The sequence below is a fragment of the Neopelma chrysocephalum genome, unplaced genomic scaffold (genome assembly GCF_003984885.1).
Source record: "Neopelma chrysocephalum unplaced genomic scaffold, ASM398488v2 Primary Assembly neopelma1_61b, whole genome shotgun sequence".
In the NCBI taxonomy this organism is placed as follows: Eukaryota; Metazoa; Chordata; class Aves; order Passeriformes; family Pipridae; genus Neopelma; species Neopelma chrysocephalum.
Window position 1 is genome coordinate 14,167,955 of NW_020897717.1, and position 15,281 is coordinate 14,183,235.

At 36.9% G+C, this 15,281-nt stretch overlaps 1 protein-coding gene across 1 annotated transcript in view; it reads right to left on the reverse strand.

Moving 5' to 3' along the window:
* The window catches only part of NVL (nuclear VCP-like), a 38,142-nt gene that overhangs the window by 11,945 nt on the left and 10,916 nt on the right, over positions 1–15,281 (reverse strand). Inside the window, exons 12-18 of the mRNA XM_027681776.1 lie at positions 15,089–15,233; positions 12,180–12,450; positions 9,726–9,944; positions 9,000–9,104; positions 8,149–8,211; positions 6,876–6,995; positions 6,155–6,254 (exon numbers count right to left, since the gene is read on the reverse strand). Coding sequence (XP_027537577.1) covers positions 6,155–6,254; positions 6,876–6,995; positions 8,149–8,211; positions 9,000–9,104; positions 9,726–9,944; positions 12,180–12,450; positions 15,089–15,233 — 1,023 coding nt within the window. The remainder of the gene's footprint in view (positions 1–6,154; positions 6,255–6,875; positions 6,996–8,148; positions 8,212–8,999; positions 9,105–9,725; positions 9,945–12,179; positions 12,451–15,088; positions 15,234–15,281) is intronic.

A 15,281-nucleotide genomic window follows, 5' to 3' on the forward strand; every position in this document is an offset into this window, starting at 1 on the left:
TATATTTTTTTTCCATGATATAGCAATCGTGTGCAGAAGCATCTATGGAGGCAAAAATCAGCTATTGCAAATGCAACAACAATGGTGAAAAAAAAAGGAATGCCTTGATGTATTAATTTAATCCAGACCAGATAAAACAAGGGTTAAACAGAATCCCTGCCACAGCAGGCCAGACAAAAACATGTTACTTATATGTTTGTCCATAGTTCTATGTGACACTTCATCTTGCTTTTGGCACAAGTGTACTTTCCTGTTTTTGTGTTTCTGTGGATGGAAGTCTTGTCACATTATTAATATAAGATGACAAAGTTCACTCAACATATCAATTACAAACATAAAAAAACCCCCTCACAATAAGGAGTGCATTACAACACCATGCACTTGACAATTTTCCCATTCTGAAGTTCCAAAAGCTCTTTAAAAATATTAAGATTGATACAGAAAATACTGTTTTCATTTTGCATGCTGAGAACATGGTACTTGCCATGCTATTTGTCCAACAACATGAGGTCAGTGATACAGTCTAAAGGTGCATTCATCTTTTTTGTATGCAAGTGATAACATTGCAAGAGGTACCACAACTCACACTAACTAGATAAGCTGCAGTAATGGTGGTTTACAACAACAAAGGCCACACCAAAGTTTAAAACACAGATCTACACTCCCCATCTCCTTAGGAATCCATTCACTTCACTCTTCTGGTTGAGACCTGGGCCTGAAGTTCTTGAAAATTCATGTCACATAACCCAGAAAATTAGTATTTACTTATTGGACGAATTCACTCATTAGATCCACTTCATATCCATTTAAAAAAACTGAATAATATTCTCCTTTTAGGAATTTCAAAGCATTCCACCCTGATAAATCATAATGCTCTCTCCATATCTATTATCTCAAAACTTATCTAAACAGAAGAGAGTCAACTGATTTTAGATACATTTAACATTTTAATGAAGTTAAGGTAGTTATCAGAGATACCTCTTTAAAAGCCTATTATTATCTCTCAAGTTGGAAAGAAAGTGAAGCATGGAAATGTGACAAAACACAACACTCCTTTTTCCAAGTGGTTGTCTCACAGAAGGACTACACTTCTACTAAGAGAAATGTCCAACTAATAATTTTCTGTCTTTCTGATGTGGTCAATGGCATTAACTATGTCATTAGAAGACACTGTATCATTTTCCAAATAATTGGACAAAATTACATAAGAAGACATTTGGAGTACATCCATCCCTTGCTTTATTTTTAAAGGTTAAAACAGGCACTACTCTTTAGAGAATTATGTAATATTTCACTTTTCTACATTGCTCTTCAAACTACTGCAAAATTTTACAGAATCATTGAATTCTATTGAAAGTATCTTTGCACAAATTCCTATATTTTGACATTCTATTGTTGTATAATAGAACTTCCAGTAGATTATTCATGTCTTAACCCTACAGGAATCCACGTTTACAGAAGTTCAGTGCATACCAGAAACAATGACTACTGTGCTGAGCCTGTCAAACTTCTCCTATACTAACTAGAGTTTTTAAAATCACATTTGAAGTATATGAGATCTAGGCCCTCACATTTGTGATGTTCTGAAATGCAGGCTCAGAAGCCTGAAAGGTATTCTGAGACTCCAGATGAACACTGTAGTTAACAACTGAAGTTACTGTGAAAGATACATAACATTCAAGGGCTGCTGAAAGGCAGAAATATAATTTATGTGAATTAGAACTACTATAAAAGAAATTGTTCCATGCCTCATGTATTAAGTGCTTTTCTTAGATCTTATCTTGCCTTTAATTCAGCAACATGTATAAACAGGTAAAAAAACCCCAAACAATCCCCCAAACAAAACTGTAACTTGTCAAAGACTGAAGATTTTTTTTATTGTGCTTCAAACCCTGTGGTTCAGGTGAACAGCTCTAGAAAACTAACAAACTTGCTAGAAGAAAAACAGAACTCACTGAAACTAGAACCATTCTCAAAGATAAGAGTAGGTGGGGAATTTTACAGGAATTAATTAAAAAAAGCTGGAGGAAGAGGCCATGAATAAAAGCAAAGACATCATCAGACTTTACATCAAGCTTAAAAGCACTGTCAGTTTGTAGTGTTTCACTGCTTTCTTGTCTGTTTCCTCATGTTACATCAGCTCCTTAGATCCCAGGTAAATGCTGCTGACGCCTTGCTCAGCATTCTCTAAGAGTTTATAAACGTTCAAAGCCTGGGAAAGTAAGAGAAGAGCAGAAAGCAGCAGTATCTGCTCAAACTCACACTGATAACTAGAAATTTGTGGGATATTATCGGTATTATTTAACAGTAGTGCTTGATGGTTTTGTAGTATTTAATCTCAGATCTGGAGAAGGAAGTAGACTGAAAAAGAATATAATTATTTTGACCCATAAAGGTTCTAACAGGACAAGATATTTCTGCCTCCGGTTTTTTCCTCTCTCTCTAATGACATTGAGTGCCTTAAAAGTTTAATCCTGTTCAGACAGTTTGACATTGGTTCTACATTTAGGTGGAAAGAGATCGTGTTGGGAATACTGCATCCCTGCTAATTTAGAAGTAGTCAAGAAATATCTACAGAGGACTTTCAAAGTCACTGAGTAAATGCAAAAAACACTCAAATATCCTGCTTTTTAGGGCACATCAAAGGCTTATTTCATCACTGCCAGAATAAGCATCCCCACTTGCAGATTGTATATGATAAACAAAGGAATCAATCTGCTGTGCCTACCCTTTTGGTAAAACAGGAATTAGAGCCTTCCAAGTCCTTAAAAACTCTTATAAAAAAAAGAAGTTGTCAGTCTTCAGCCATGGGGTATATAAAACATCACCATTTCACAATAATACCTTGTCACAAATGCCAGCACCACACTGGAACTGCTGTGCCAGGAACATACCTTGGTGCCAAAGGTGGTTGAGCAACTGCTATCCTACTGCTATTATTATTATCATTATTATTGTTGCTGTTGTTGTTATTATTTAATATTAGTCTCTGAGATAACAGTGCTAACAACACACACTAACATGAACAGTACCAGCAAACAACTATCAAAGCTAGCATGCCTGCAACCACTCTAAAAGAGAAGCGTCTTGAAAAGCCATTTTCTGTCCCAATAAATTATACTAACATCGATCAAAAAACATGAGGTCTCACACTTCACAGTAGTAGTGTATTATCCAGATTTATGTAACACAATCCCCCCACCAGCACCTCCATTTACCATAACTATGACAGATAAATCTGTCATACAAATATCAGACCTAAAGACCTTTTCAGGCACCACAAATTTCTTTGGTTGTGGGAATCATTTAAATATAGTAGCCAGTATAAGCTGTGCTTCTCCTACAGGTCTCTGCTTAGAGAATTAATTCCTAGGGCAGTAAGAGTGCTCTGCTAGAACAGACACTACCTGCAGTGGGCTCCTATTAACTAACCAGACCATACTAGAAAAATTTAATTTGATGAACAACGCCTCTTCCCTAGGCCCCATAAAAAGTGCATAAACTGAGAAAAATCATTTCCCCAATTTAACCACAACTTCAGTAGAAGTTGTTCTGATAAAAGCTGCATAAATTGGAAACTGTATTTTCTCACACTGACAAATGCAGATATCACAGGAAAAATTTATGGTCTAAACCTATCCAAAATGTTATTCATACACACAGCTGATGTCCTTCTGAAGCAAGAGATCCATCCCATCCAAACTGCATGAATAACTCTCTCCTCTAGCAGAAGCTGGATGTGCCAAGCTTGCTCATTCAGAAAAAATTATTTTATTATGTTGGCAAAACAACTCTTTGTATCTTGATAAAGATGCAACTGATTTCCTTTTACAGAATTTGCAGATACATTTATACCCTTTAATTGGATGATTGTATTTGTTATGCCTGCCTTTGCATTTTCTTTACATTTGGCATTTTTACCTCAAATTCACTTTTTTTCATCGATGTCACTGACAAGTAATACACCACTGATTTCATGCCTCACAAATTTTCCAGCTGCCCTCAAATATTAGTCCAAACCTCATTACTCAGGGAAGTTTTGTAGTTTTAACTATTTCTGTATGGTAAAACAGTACATCTGCTACTGCAGCTGAAAAAGGCAATAGAGACTTCTTAAAACTGAAAAAAAGAAAAGAAAAAAGAAAAAGAGATCCTCAAACCATTCCAGAGGTACTTTATAACAACTTAATGGTAAAAATGCATCCAGTATAAGGCTTAAAGGGAGGGGTTAACAACACCACAGATTTCACATATGCATGAAAACGAGACCCATAAGTACTGAATCAGTGTAAATCTAAATCGGGGAATTAGGACAAACCTGCCACAAACAAGTATTCATACTTCAAAATTAACATTTGAGCAACATTTATTCTAAACTGGCCCTTGTAAAGCTACTGAAGTGTTGCATTCAGCTGCCTCCACAAAAGGAATTGTGAGCTCAGAACATTGCCACATACACAGACCAGCCCTAAAAGTACTGGCCTTGCGTATACCCTGCTGAGGTGTCACTGCAGGAAGTAAAGCTGGATGCTTCCTCAACTTAAGAAGTGTTGGAATTCCCAGCCCAAGCTACCAGTCAGAGATAATGACAAGTCAGTAATAGATATGAAACCCTTGAGAAATATGAATAAATAAGCCTGCTTGATATAAATGCCCGCACTAGCATAACTAATTTAGGGAGAGATCTCTTTCCTAAGGCAACTTGATGACACTGGTAAGAACACCCTTGGTACATCCAACTGCATCTATATATAAATGGGCTACATTGTATAACCTTACTCTCTGTTCTACATTGGATTAGATAGGTCAGGATCATCAAATTCATACCAGGAAAATTTACCACTTTAAATCAAAGAACTGGTACAAGCAGATACAGATTTAAGCACCTACTGCTCATCCTTCACCATGTAGAAGGCTTGAGAGTCTGCTGTGGTACAAAGAATTCAAGAGATAGGAAAATTTTCCTCAAAATCTCTGAAGCATTTGGTCGTTGGAAAAAAACCCAAAAATGCCTCATAGTTGCTCATTTAAGGTGATTTCAGATCAAATTTCCTTAGGACCCAAGTAATCTGACAAGTATTTTAACTTTCTCATCTCCCAATTTATATCCAAAATAGCTATGCTACTATTTTCCCCTGTTAAGCCATTTCTCAGCAAAATTCTGCATCTCGTCCTTAGTTAATACATGCAGGTATGAAATAACTGTGTCTCAGTATTACTAGTAATTTGCCAAATACCTCTTCTAGGTGCAAAGTTTCTTTCCAAAATTCTGGTACCCAAACCAGTATGTTTTTAACAAGACATACCAGTAACCCTGTATTTAATTTCAGCTGCAATGTTCAGAAAAATGCTCATAACCAAGGAAGTGCAACACCTTCATGCATGTTTCTTTCTAAACTGCTAACAAATTCCTTTACTTACGACTCTCGGAATTCAAATTCAGGAAGAGACAAGTTTCTTGCTATGTATAAAACATAGACTTCTCCACAATACAAAGAGGCAGAAGGTTGCTTGTAAAACACATGATATTTGTAAAGCAGATGTCAGTGTTTAGCTTATTAACAAAGAAGATGGTGCTGGAATTGCAAAAGCTACCAAAAGTTGAAGAGCCAGCAAGGGAGCACAGACAGCTGTCAATATCAAAGCTTGACAGAACACGAGGAAACAGGAGAACAACTTCAGCCTAAGGGAGCCTAGTTTGGAATATGGAGCCCAGGAAGCAAAATATAAGAAAATGGAAAAATGATTTAACATAAGACAAATGTCCTAAGGCAAAAAATAAACCAAACTAAGGTTGCTTTAGATAGAAAATCAGTTTAAGAATTAAAAAAATACATAAATTACATTCTAGTTCTCTTTTCCTCTTTTATGTTCCAAGGAGATAATGCAAAGTTCAAAGCAGTCAAAGGTCTTTCAAAGCACTTTACAGCAGTGGTACCATGAAATAATTAAGACACATTTTAAAGAGGCTGCTTCATCTCACACTGCCACATGAACAAGAAACAGAGCAGAAAAGGTTTGGATTTGAGCAGACACTGTAATTTTAAGTACAGAACAAGGTTAGTTATAGAATTCAAATATTTAAGAACATGTGATTTCATTAGAAGAGAACCAAGGATGTCTGATTTCTCATTTATGATTTTTGGGTCCTTACCTGGCCTGTTTGTAGCAGCCATAATGAAAACCTGCTGACGATTCTCCAGACCATCCATCTCGGTGAGCAGCTGGTTAACTACTCGGACACTGGCTCCTGACTTTAAAAGGAGAAATTTGTCAACAAAATTGAGGAAACAGTGGGAATGTGAATATTTCAAAGTAAAAGAAACAAAAGATCTACTAGCTCCCTGCACTGAAATACTACTCAAAGAAAAAGTTTCTGTTTCACACTTTCACTGTAGCTGCATTCTGGATTCCTTCTATCATCCTCTTAGCATGTTTGTATCCCAAATTCATGCTATCTATACACCTGACACACTTTTAACATGTGGCAAACCTCTTCTTTCTAATTAAAACGAAAGTGCTCACTTAAGGAAGTACATGTAAGTATTTATACTAATTGTTCTGACATCTACCTCAAAAAGACAACACAAAATTTCTCAATATTCATTTTTTTGATGGGAAAAAAAGTTCTCAAATATTTAAACCTCTGAAACAAGAGTATCAGATGAGCTACTGAGAGTTAACATTTAACTCCAAAGTAGTGACATATAACCAAATTCAACAGCTTAACCTGAATTTCTCTGGATATTTTTTCTATATAGGTGTACTAAAAAAAGTATTCAGCTTTATAAAACTTGACCAAAATATTTTTCCTCAAAAAAAAAAAGCTGCAACTGAGATTATTTATTTATGGAGATATTTTAAGACAGACTCACTTCACGGTCAGACCTCCGAGGGCACAAAGCATCAACTTCATCAAAAAATATAACACAAGGGGCTGAATTCCTGGCACGTTGGAATACCTGACGTACAGCACGTTCACTTTCACCAACATACTATAAAAACAAAGAAAGACAAATTACATTGAAACAATGTAAGACATGAAGATTTTGCTTGGGTAAAAAAAAATAATCATAGCTTTAAACAGTATATGAGATACTTTGCAAGGGAGAAATGCAACCTACTAACCAGTTTGCTCCTGATAACAGTCTGTTATTTCTGTTTCCCTACTGATCAAGATGTACACAGGAACTAATTATCACTAGTTCACTTTTTACAGTTTGCAGTACATTCAGAGTTTAATAGAATTCCTCCTTTCAGGGGAATAAATGTAACTTGCCATCATTCTGGTGATGAGAACTAACAAATACAGTCTTAATTAAGGACCTTGTTGTTCCACTGTTCACAAACAAGCCCAGTGAGCAATGTGAACACAATGAACATCTGAAGTTCATAGAGTAGTTGCCTGAAGACACGGGCTTGGCAGTAGGGAACTGAAGAGTCAGCCAGCATTTCACTTTGAATGGTGAACTGCAGGGGCAGGGGCTGCAAAACTATAAATGCAAACACTTAATTTTTTCCACACAAACATGTTTTGATTCAATTTATGTGTTAACACAGTCTCTGAATCACAGCCAACCATTTTCGCTGTATTCCACCAGGAAGTAGGGCTCCTAATTACCGTAAGTGCTGTATTTCCTGCCTTTATCAGTACTTGAAGTACACATAAATGTTTGAGAAGAGATTAATCAATCCAGTATATTGATTTTAGCTTCCACATTACTGATAAACAGATAACTGCCATGGTCTTTTGAGATGTGGGCTCAGGTGACTCCAAGAGACTGAAGTTATATCACAGCACTTCTAAGCCCAGTGCTACAAAAATTTGAACTAGAGCACTTTTATCTCTTGACATTTAAAATCTACATGCTACATAAGCAGTGATGCATTTAATTGGTTATTTAGATATCCTACTTCAGTCAAGAAGGCTCCATCTGCCTGGTAATTTAAACCAATAAATATACTTAAACTACACAGATGGCTTTTTCCTTTTCACATGAACAACTTTACTGCTAAAAACTTAAAGCTGAGGTTAAATAAGGCAACTTTAGTTGTACCAGTATCAGTTGTGTGATTACCAGGAATTTTCCTTGCCCCACTTTGGACAAGAATTCCATAAATAACAAAAGCACAGTGATTAGCACATACCATATTTAGCAGCTCAGGACCTTTCACAGATATGAAGTTCAGTCCAGACTCGTTGGCCACAGCCTATCAAAAAGGCAAAGAGAGATGCATATATGTAAAACACACATTTATCATGGCTTCTCTGGTTCTGTCCATGGAGCAATAAACAAATATAAGGGAAGGAACATAATTATCAACTGTTTGTAAAATACAGAAAACAGTACAAAGTATAATTACATGCAATTAAGAGTGGGAGGGGAGCAGGGAATTTAGCAAGGTGTTCTCTCTTTGATAAGGCAGTGTTCCAGATCCACACCCCATCCCCCCTCATATCAGTTGAAGAATTCTCAATAATTACTGGGAATTAAGGAGATATGAAACTACATAAGAGCATCTGAAGACAAAGGTGAGTGACAACCTGAAACTTGAACAATTATCTACATTCACACGGAGAGCCTGTAAGAACGGAAATGCTCATGAAGGAAATCAAAAGTATTTTCAGTAAGGTAAATACAACAATTACATAAATATAATAGAGTGTAGAGTACTTCCAAATATATAATTTAGTTACAGCGAAATATTCCATAGAAGAGGTTATTCAATAGAGTTTCTTCTCATCCTTGCTTCTCTCTTCTCAACCAATTTATTCCTTCAAGTTTTGCAGTAATTCACTCTCAATTCAAGCAAAATTGTAACTTAATGACAAGAAAATCAAATAACTTTAGCACAGAGGCCTAAATTTAACTTTCTCATGAGAATTGGTGCAAAAGTCCAACTTCTGGCACCACCGTGCAGACTCAGTCACTCCTACAAAACCATCCACTTCAAGAAGATTCTCCAGTATTTTTAACTATGTCTAGAAAATATCTTACCTTAGCTAACAGTGTTTTGCCACATCCTGGAGGCCCTGCCAGCAGGACACCAGCTGGAGTAGTCAGGCCCAGAGCTTTAAACTGCTCTGGGTTTCGCACAGGCGCCTAAAAAGAAATTATCATAGTTACTTGTGACATAAAGCTAACATGAAACTTTTAATTTCAGGCACAGTTGAATAAAAAAAATCATTCATAAGCAAGTTCTTTATTCCAATTCTTTATAGGCTAAAAGAATAAAGAGTTGATCTGCATCTTATTATCTTGCACTGGTAAGTACCCTAAAATGGGAGAAGTATCGTTACTGAGAGGCAAAGATTTTATTTACCCAAGTTCTAATCTTAAGGTATTAGTGTTAAGAAACCCTCTGACTGGCAGCAAAACTGCTAAGCTTCCAGCTAAGCAGTCTCCAATTCTTTGTTTGGCACTTGCATAACCAAGGTTGGTGGTACAACACTTTTAGACTACTTAAAGATTGAGCAACACAAGCACACTGTAAGCATAAATACGGAAAGCAAAATGTTAAATACATGCCCTTGTAACAAATTTTAAAGCAAATTACAGAAGCCTAACTCTTTTAAATAAAGATGTTGCAAAATTTCTAGTTTGTAGCATGTTAGAACTTATGAGCAGAACATATGCCTGAAATAAATATTAAAAACAAACACAGTTTTATTTCCTAAATAAGGGGAAGTGCAAAAAATCTTTGAAAGTAAGGTTAAGACATACCAATATTGCCATAGTCAGCTCCTCCCGAACATCCTCCAGGGCTCCAATATCTGCCCATGTCACATCAGGGATTGTGACAAAGCCTTCTCTCTTGGCAGAGGGCTGCACTGATGACAGTGCAACAATAAAATCATTCATCTCAATGCACAGCTTCTGCAGCTGCTCCTCAGGCAAGGGGTCTTGCTTCTTCAGCAAATCCAGAAGTCTCTGCAATTCATCCTTAGGGTACATGGAAAGGAAAACAAAAAGATTGTGCACTAGACTGGACTTAAAGAACCATTTAAAGAGCTTTTTCAAAGCAATACTTCAACTATCAACCACGGTAATAGCGATTTACGTATTTTATGTGTACTCTACATAATAATGATAAAAACATTCCAGGAAAGCTCTATGTACATTTAGCACATGTGAAAGCACTGAGCTGAGGCTAAAATCTTGATTTAGATATACAGAAACTGAGTTAGCATGTGTATTGTCTTCCAATTCTTCCTACTGCTCCTCCCACACCGATTAGGAGAAAGTTATTTCCATGCTGAAATTTCCAAACTATGTATTATTTATATGTATTAATTCTGTTTTTAACAAGAAACCGCTTTCAAAAGGAAGTGAAAAACTCTGCTGAACAGCACAATTTCAACAATTTGCAGAATATTCAGTTACAAGTAAACCTTTAAAACTCTTAACACACTTCTAGAATATACACTTTTATTTAACACAGTCTGATTTCAAGTCATCATCTCATTTCTTCAGCCTGATTAGACCTGGTTTTGTAATCAAGCCCTGATAAAGTTTGGGCAAACAGAATAGAGAAGCAGGGTAATGCTTTTCTACACTGTACCACGTTGCAGACCACAGTGCCCCAAGGAGGGAAGTTCCAGTTTCCCCAGTCAGGTCCTTACTGGGGAAACTACCCTAGAAAATACTTAATCCAAGAACTTTATACCTTCACAACATAAATACATAAATACTGTTCTAATACAGAGAGGCAGTATCAAAGCAAACTGGTACTGCACCATGAGTAAAACTATATCAGGATTTTCATTATAAGATAGAGGGAGGGAAAAAAAAAAAGGTAAAAATTCTGTTAAGTTTCAACATTTTTCCTACAGCCATACACAAGAAAAGTATCACTTCCTATCAGTTTCGACCAGGATAGGTCTACAACTGACCAAAAAGAAACAGAAGTCTTTATAGTGCCTGATATGCCTATTAAGCCCTCCCTCCTCTTCTTAACAGAACCATTAAGAGAAACTCTGAAATAGCCAAGACCACTGGGTTTGTTTACTTGAATTGTGTGAATGATTTTTAAAGGTTTTGTATGTTTATTTTTCCATTATAAACATAATAAAAGGGTTTTAATGACAATACCCTGTATTAGACTATGTCAACCTCCTGCCAGCTATCAAAATATGGCTTTGTTAGGATTAGACTTCCTCATTCTCAATGACCCCTTTGATGATGGTGATGTTGATAAAGCTGCAACTACCTGCCCTTCCCCACTTTCTTTTGGCTGCATCAGGCCCCAGGAAACACTGGGAGGTTTGCAGTATGGTTATGTTACAGTAATACAAAGGTTTACTACAGCTTTTTACACTGGTTTTTGCAATCACAGTAACAGTTTTCTTTGTCAGTCCCTCTAAAAACAGAATCTAAGTACAATGTGGATTTAAGCCTACTTTTTTTTACTTCTCCAGGCAAATCTTTAGGAAGCCTGCACATTATAAAGACACGTACAGACTCCACATTTTGAGAAATAGGCCCAAGGTTTTCTATATAAAGTTGTTGTGCTTCACTAACCACATCATGTTACTTGGGCCACAGAATAATTCTGGCACTAGAAATGCTATTTTCTGCAACAGAGTTCCAGGTGTCCTGCACATTAACAGCTCATCTCTTCCTCAAACTTGCTACAGGTACTAGATACAAATTTGATTTACCTCAAGTAATCACACAGCTGGAGGAAAAACTCGGACTGCTTAAATACTTACTCTAACTTTACCAGGTCAGGGCAGAACTCCAGGCATCATAATAGAAATTTCACTGAGGGCACAGCAAGTAGCTTGTGCAGAAAACTCAATGCAAGTCTAATATTTTTAAAATTCTGTTAACAGTTGACATGCTTTTGAAGAGAGATACAGCTGCCCTTTTAGCCTCTGCTCTGCTAGAAAACAAAACAACACAGCACAAACAACAACAGTTTTTCCAGTGGAAAAACCACACCTTGTATAAAACGTGAACGTGACTTTTAGGACTGGGTTTTGGGAGCCACTTATTCAGACCCATTACATGGGTCATTAAGAGTTAAGCTCCTGTCTTAGTCGCTGACATCTCTAAAACTAAATTTAATATTACATTGGCCATAGATGTTTGAGAATTCATGAGCAATGACTTTTATAACTACAAAATGGCTCAACCCTTAAGACGTTAGAAATACATGCTTCAAGGAATAAATACCTTAGGAGGAAGTTCTAGTTGTTTGGTGCCCTCTTCCACCAGGATGTCTGCTCCTGTTCCCATGCTTTCTTCAGCTGTGTTTCCTCCAGTCTGTGCATGATTCCTTCTCTGTTCCTCAGATTTTATCAGGACCCTGTTCACTGTGCACATCGCTGCCTCTCGACACAGTGCCATCAGATCGGCTCCCACATAACCCGGAGTCAGCCGTGCCAAATGACGGAATTCAAAGGACTCGGGGAGCTTAAGTTTTCGACACAAAGTCTGAAGAATTCTAATTGAGTAGGGGGAATAAAAAAAGAAAAGATGAAGCTGTAGCTTTGTTTTTTTAGTATGTATGAAAACAAACAGCATGGATTTAAGGACTCTTTCAGTCCACCTGAACTGAAAAAGTACAGGGGGAAGTTTTCACTCAACTATGAAGTCCACTGAAATCCACAGAAATGTGCTATATATTTCCTTTTACTTCTTAAAAACTAACAGCATCAACCAGGCAATGCCAATCAGTGGGTAAAAGCCAGTTTTGGTGAATCTAAGTATTATAGATTCTTTAAACTTTAGTTTATGATTCCAAATCGACAGACGAAGTCTCGGAGTGTACCACAGAGATGCACACAAGTTATCTATTAAGATATTTAACTTTGTGTTCCTAACTACATTAGTCTGCATAGTCTGTCCAATCCCACTTTTAGTTATGTATTGAAGAACACTCACGACAAACTATTCTGCAAGGAGCAAATGAAATCAGACTGTGTGGCGCCCTATCTTCTGACCTTAAGTATCTTTCCTTGCCCATTGTCAATGGAATTTGTCAGCAGGTATTTCCTACACCCCCAGTAAAACTTCCAATAGTTTTACTGTGCACACAGCTTATGTGTGCAACTCATGTGTTACCTCATCCTCCCTCAAAAGCTAAAGTTACACCTACTTATGTAGTTCCCTCACTAATACAAAACAGCTTTATGTAACTGACAGTGAAGTGCTAAGCTTTGCACTTCTTTTTTTTTTTTTAATGGGAGCTTTTTCACTCTGTATCAAAGCTGAAGCTTTAAAAGTCTCCTTTAAGGTCCATCAAGACTTCTGGCTGCTCTTCCAAGGCAAGGACAACTGAAAACTAAAAAAAAAAGGCAAAAGCCAATAACACTGCACAGAAACTGGCAGAACAACTCTGAAGAAAGGGATCAAATCAACTTGTTTAAAACGAGAAAACATCACTTCATTGGGAAAATATTTTAGAGGCAGCACAAACAAAGAAGTGAAGATCAGTAACATACTTTCTAGTTCCAATGAAACTAGTTTAAATTATTTCCAGATCAAGTAGTGAAACTACAGAAAAGTTATGAAAGAAACAAGTGATTAAGCTATTAAAAACTCTGAAATTATAATATCTTTCATCTCTTTGCCTCCCCCACTCATAAGAGCCATCCTCTCTCCTTTAAAGTTTTTTTAGCGATATTAGTGTGGTTCTCGAGAATTTTTCAACCTGTCTGACAGCAGCTGTAGCCAATAAACTGAGTCAAAGTGCAAAAAGTTAAGAACTATAAATGGCTCATTCTGAATTTGTGTCCTACAGATATTATTTTCCTTCACGGGCTTCATACATGTATAAGGAAACACTGCAAGTAAAGTAAGATCTCCAGATCCTCACCCTAATCCACCCTGCTAAGGCTGTGGAACCTCAACTAAGCAGTTCAAAGTCTGCCTTCAGCAAGACTCATTTATCTGTCAGTACACCATAAGGATTTCTGTTTCTTTATGACTCTTTCATTTTAAAATAAAGGAACAACACCGTCCCCACAGTCCCTGTCAAAACAAAACAGAAAAGCAGGGTGGGAGGGAATAATTTAAAAAGAAAACAAAATCAACAGTAAGCCTACACCTCCAGGAACACAAATACAAACAATTGTACAAAACAACAATATGAAAGGAATATGACTACTCTCCATCTGTGAACAATCTCTACACACTACAATGACTTTGCCATTCACAACTCCTGTCCTTCAAAACAGTGCTATTTCTGGAAATATCAATTTTAACATGATCCTAAGAACTACCACAGAATCAGAACTCTCATCAGTTAACTCTTTAGTTCTGCCTCTAACCATCTGCATGTTTTCCCACAACGAAGAGGAACATAATTCCTACAGGGCTGTAGTCCTGGAGGAAGGGAGGAAAAAAACTCCAGACAAAACCCGACTTAGAAATATGATTACTTGAGGTTGAAGAAACTTATCCTTTAACCTTCCTTTCCTTTCTATAACAAGATAAGCCACAGCTGTTTTCAAACTTCGTTTCCTGTGTTTTCTGCTGTTGTGGAAATGAGTAGCAGTTCCTTTTTAATTAAGAAAGCAAAACCAGATTTATTACTTTTAACCTAGTCTGACAGTCACAGCTCTTTGGAGAAAAAAGGGCCAGTTACACAACAGAGGATGTAGCTCAGCTTAATGCCTGGACTGGTGTATTTCCACGAGAACTGGAATGAAGATTCTAGGCTTGTTGCTTAAGGTATGTGCTTGAGAGGACTAACAAATGAGCTATACTTATGTTCCTAATTTAATGGTTACACAGGGAACACCAAAGACAGAATGTTAACTTCCTGAAAAGGAGAAAATATACATTTGACTCCATCATCTATACTCTTAAGGCACTTGAAAACCCATTAACATAATGCTAAAAGTAGATTTGCGCACAAGAAAGGAAACCACTCCAAACGCAGACATAGCTACCAAGACAAAGAGCAGATGCACACAATCTCTTCTACACGTTTTAGTGTGTGTTGATCCACAGGTGTGTACAGGCACGAATAGGACTAAACACAATAAAGTACTTCTCTTTAATTTGTATGTTAACTTACACATTACTTTCTTAATTACTAACTAATCATAAACAAGCTTAAAGTTCCTAACACATACTTTTCTCTTGCCCCTTCATCTGGGATCCCTAAACAAATTTCTCGATCGAATCTCCCAGCTCTCCTCAGCGCAGGGTCCAGTGAGTCAGGTCTGTTTGTTGCTCCGATAACAAGGACCTGGGTAGTGGCAGCCACATTATTCAAGTCTAAAGGAAGGAAGGAAGGAAGGAAGGAAGGAAGTTAATACTCATACT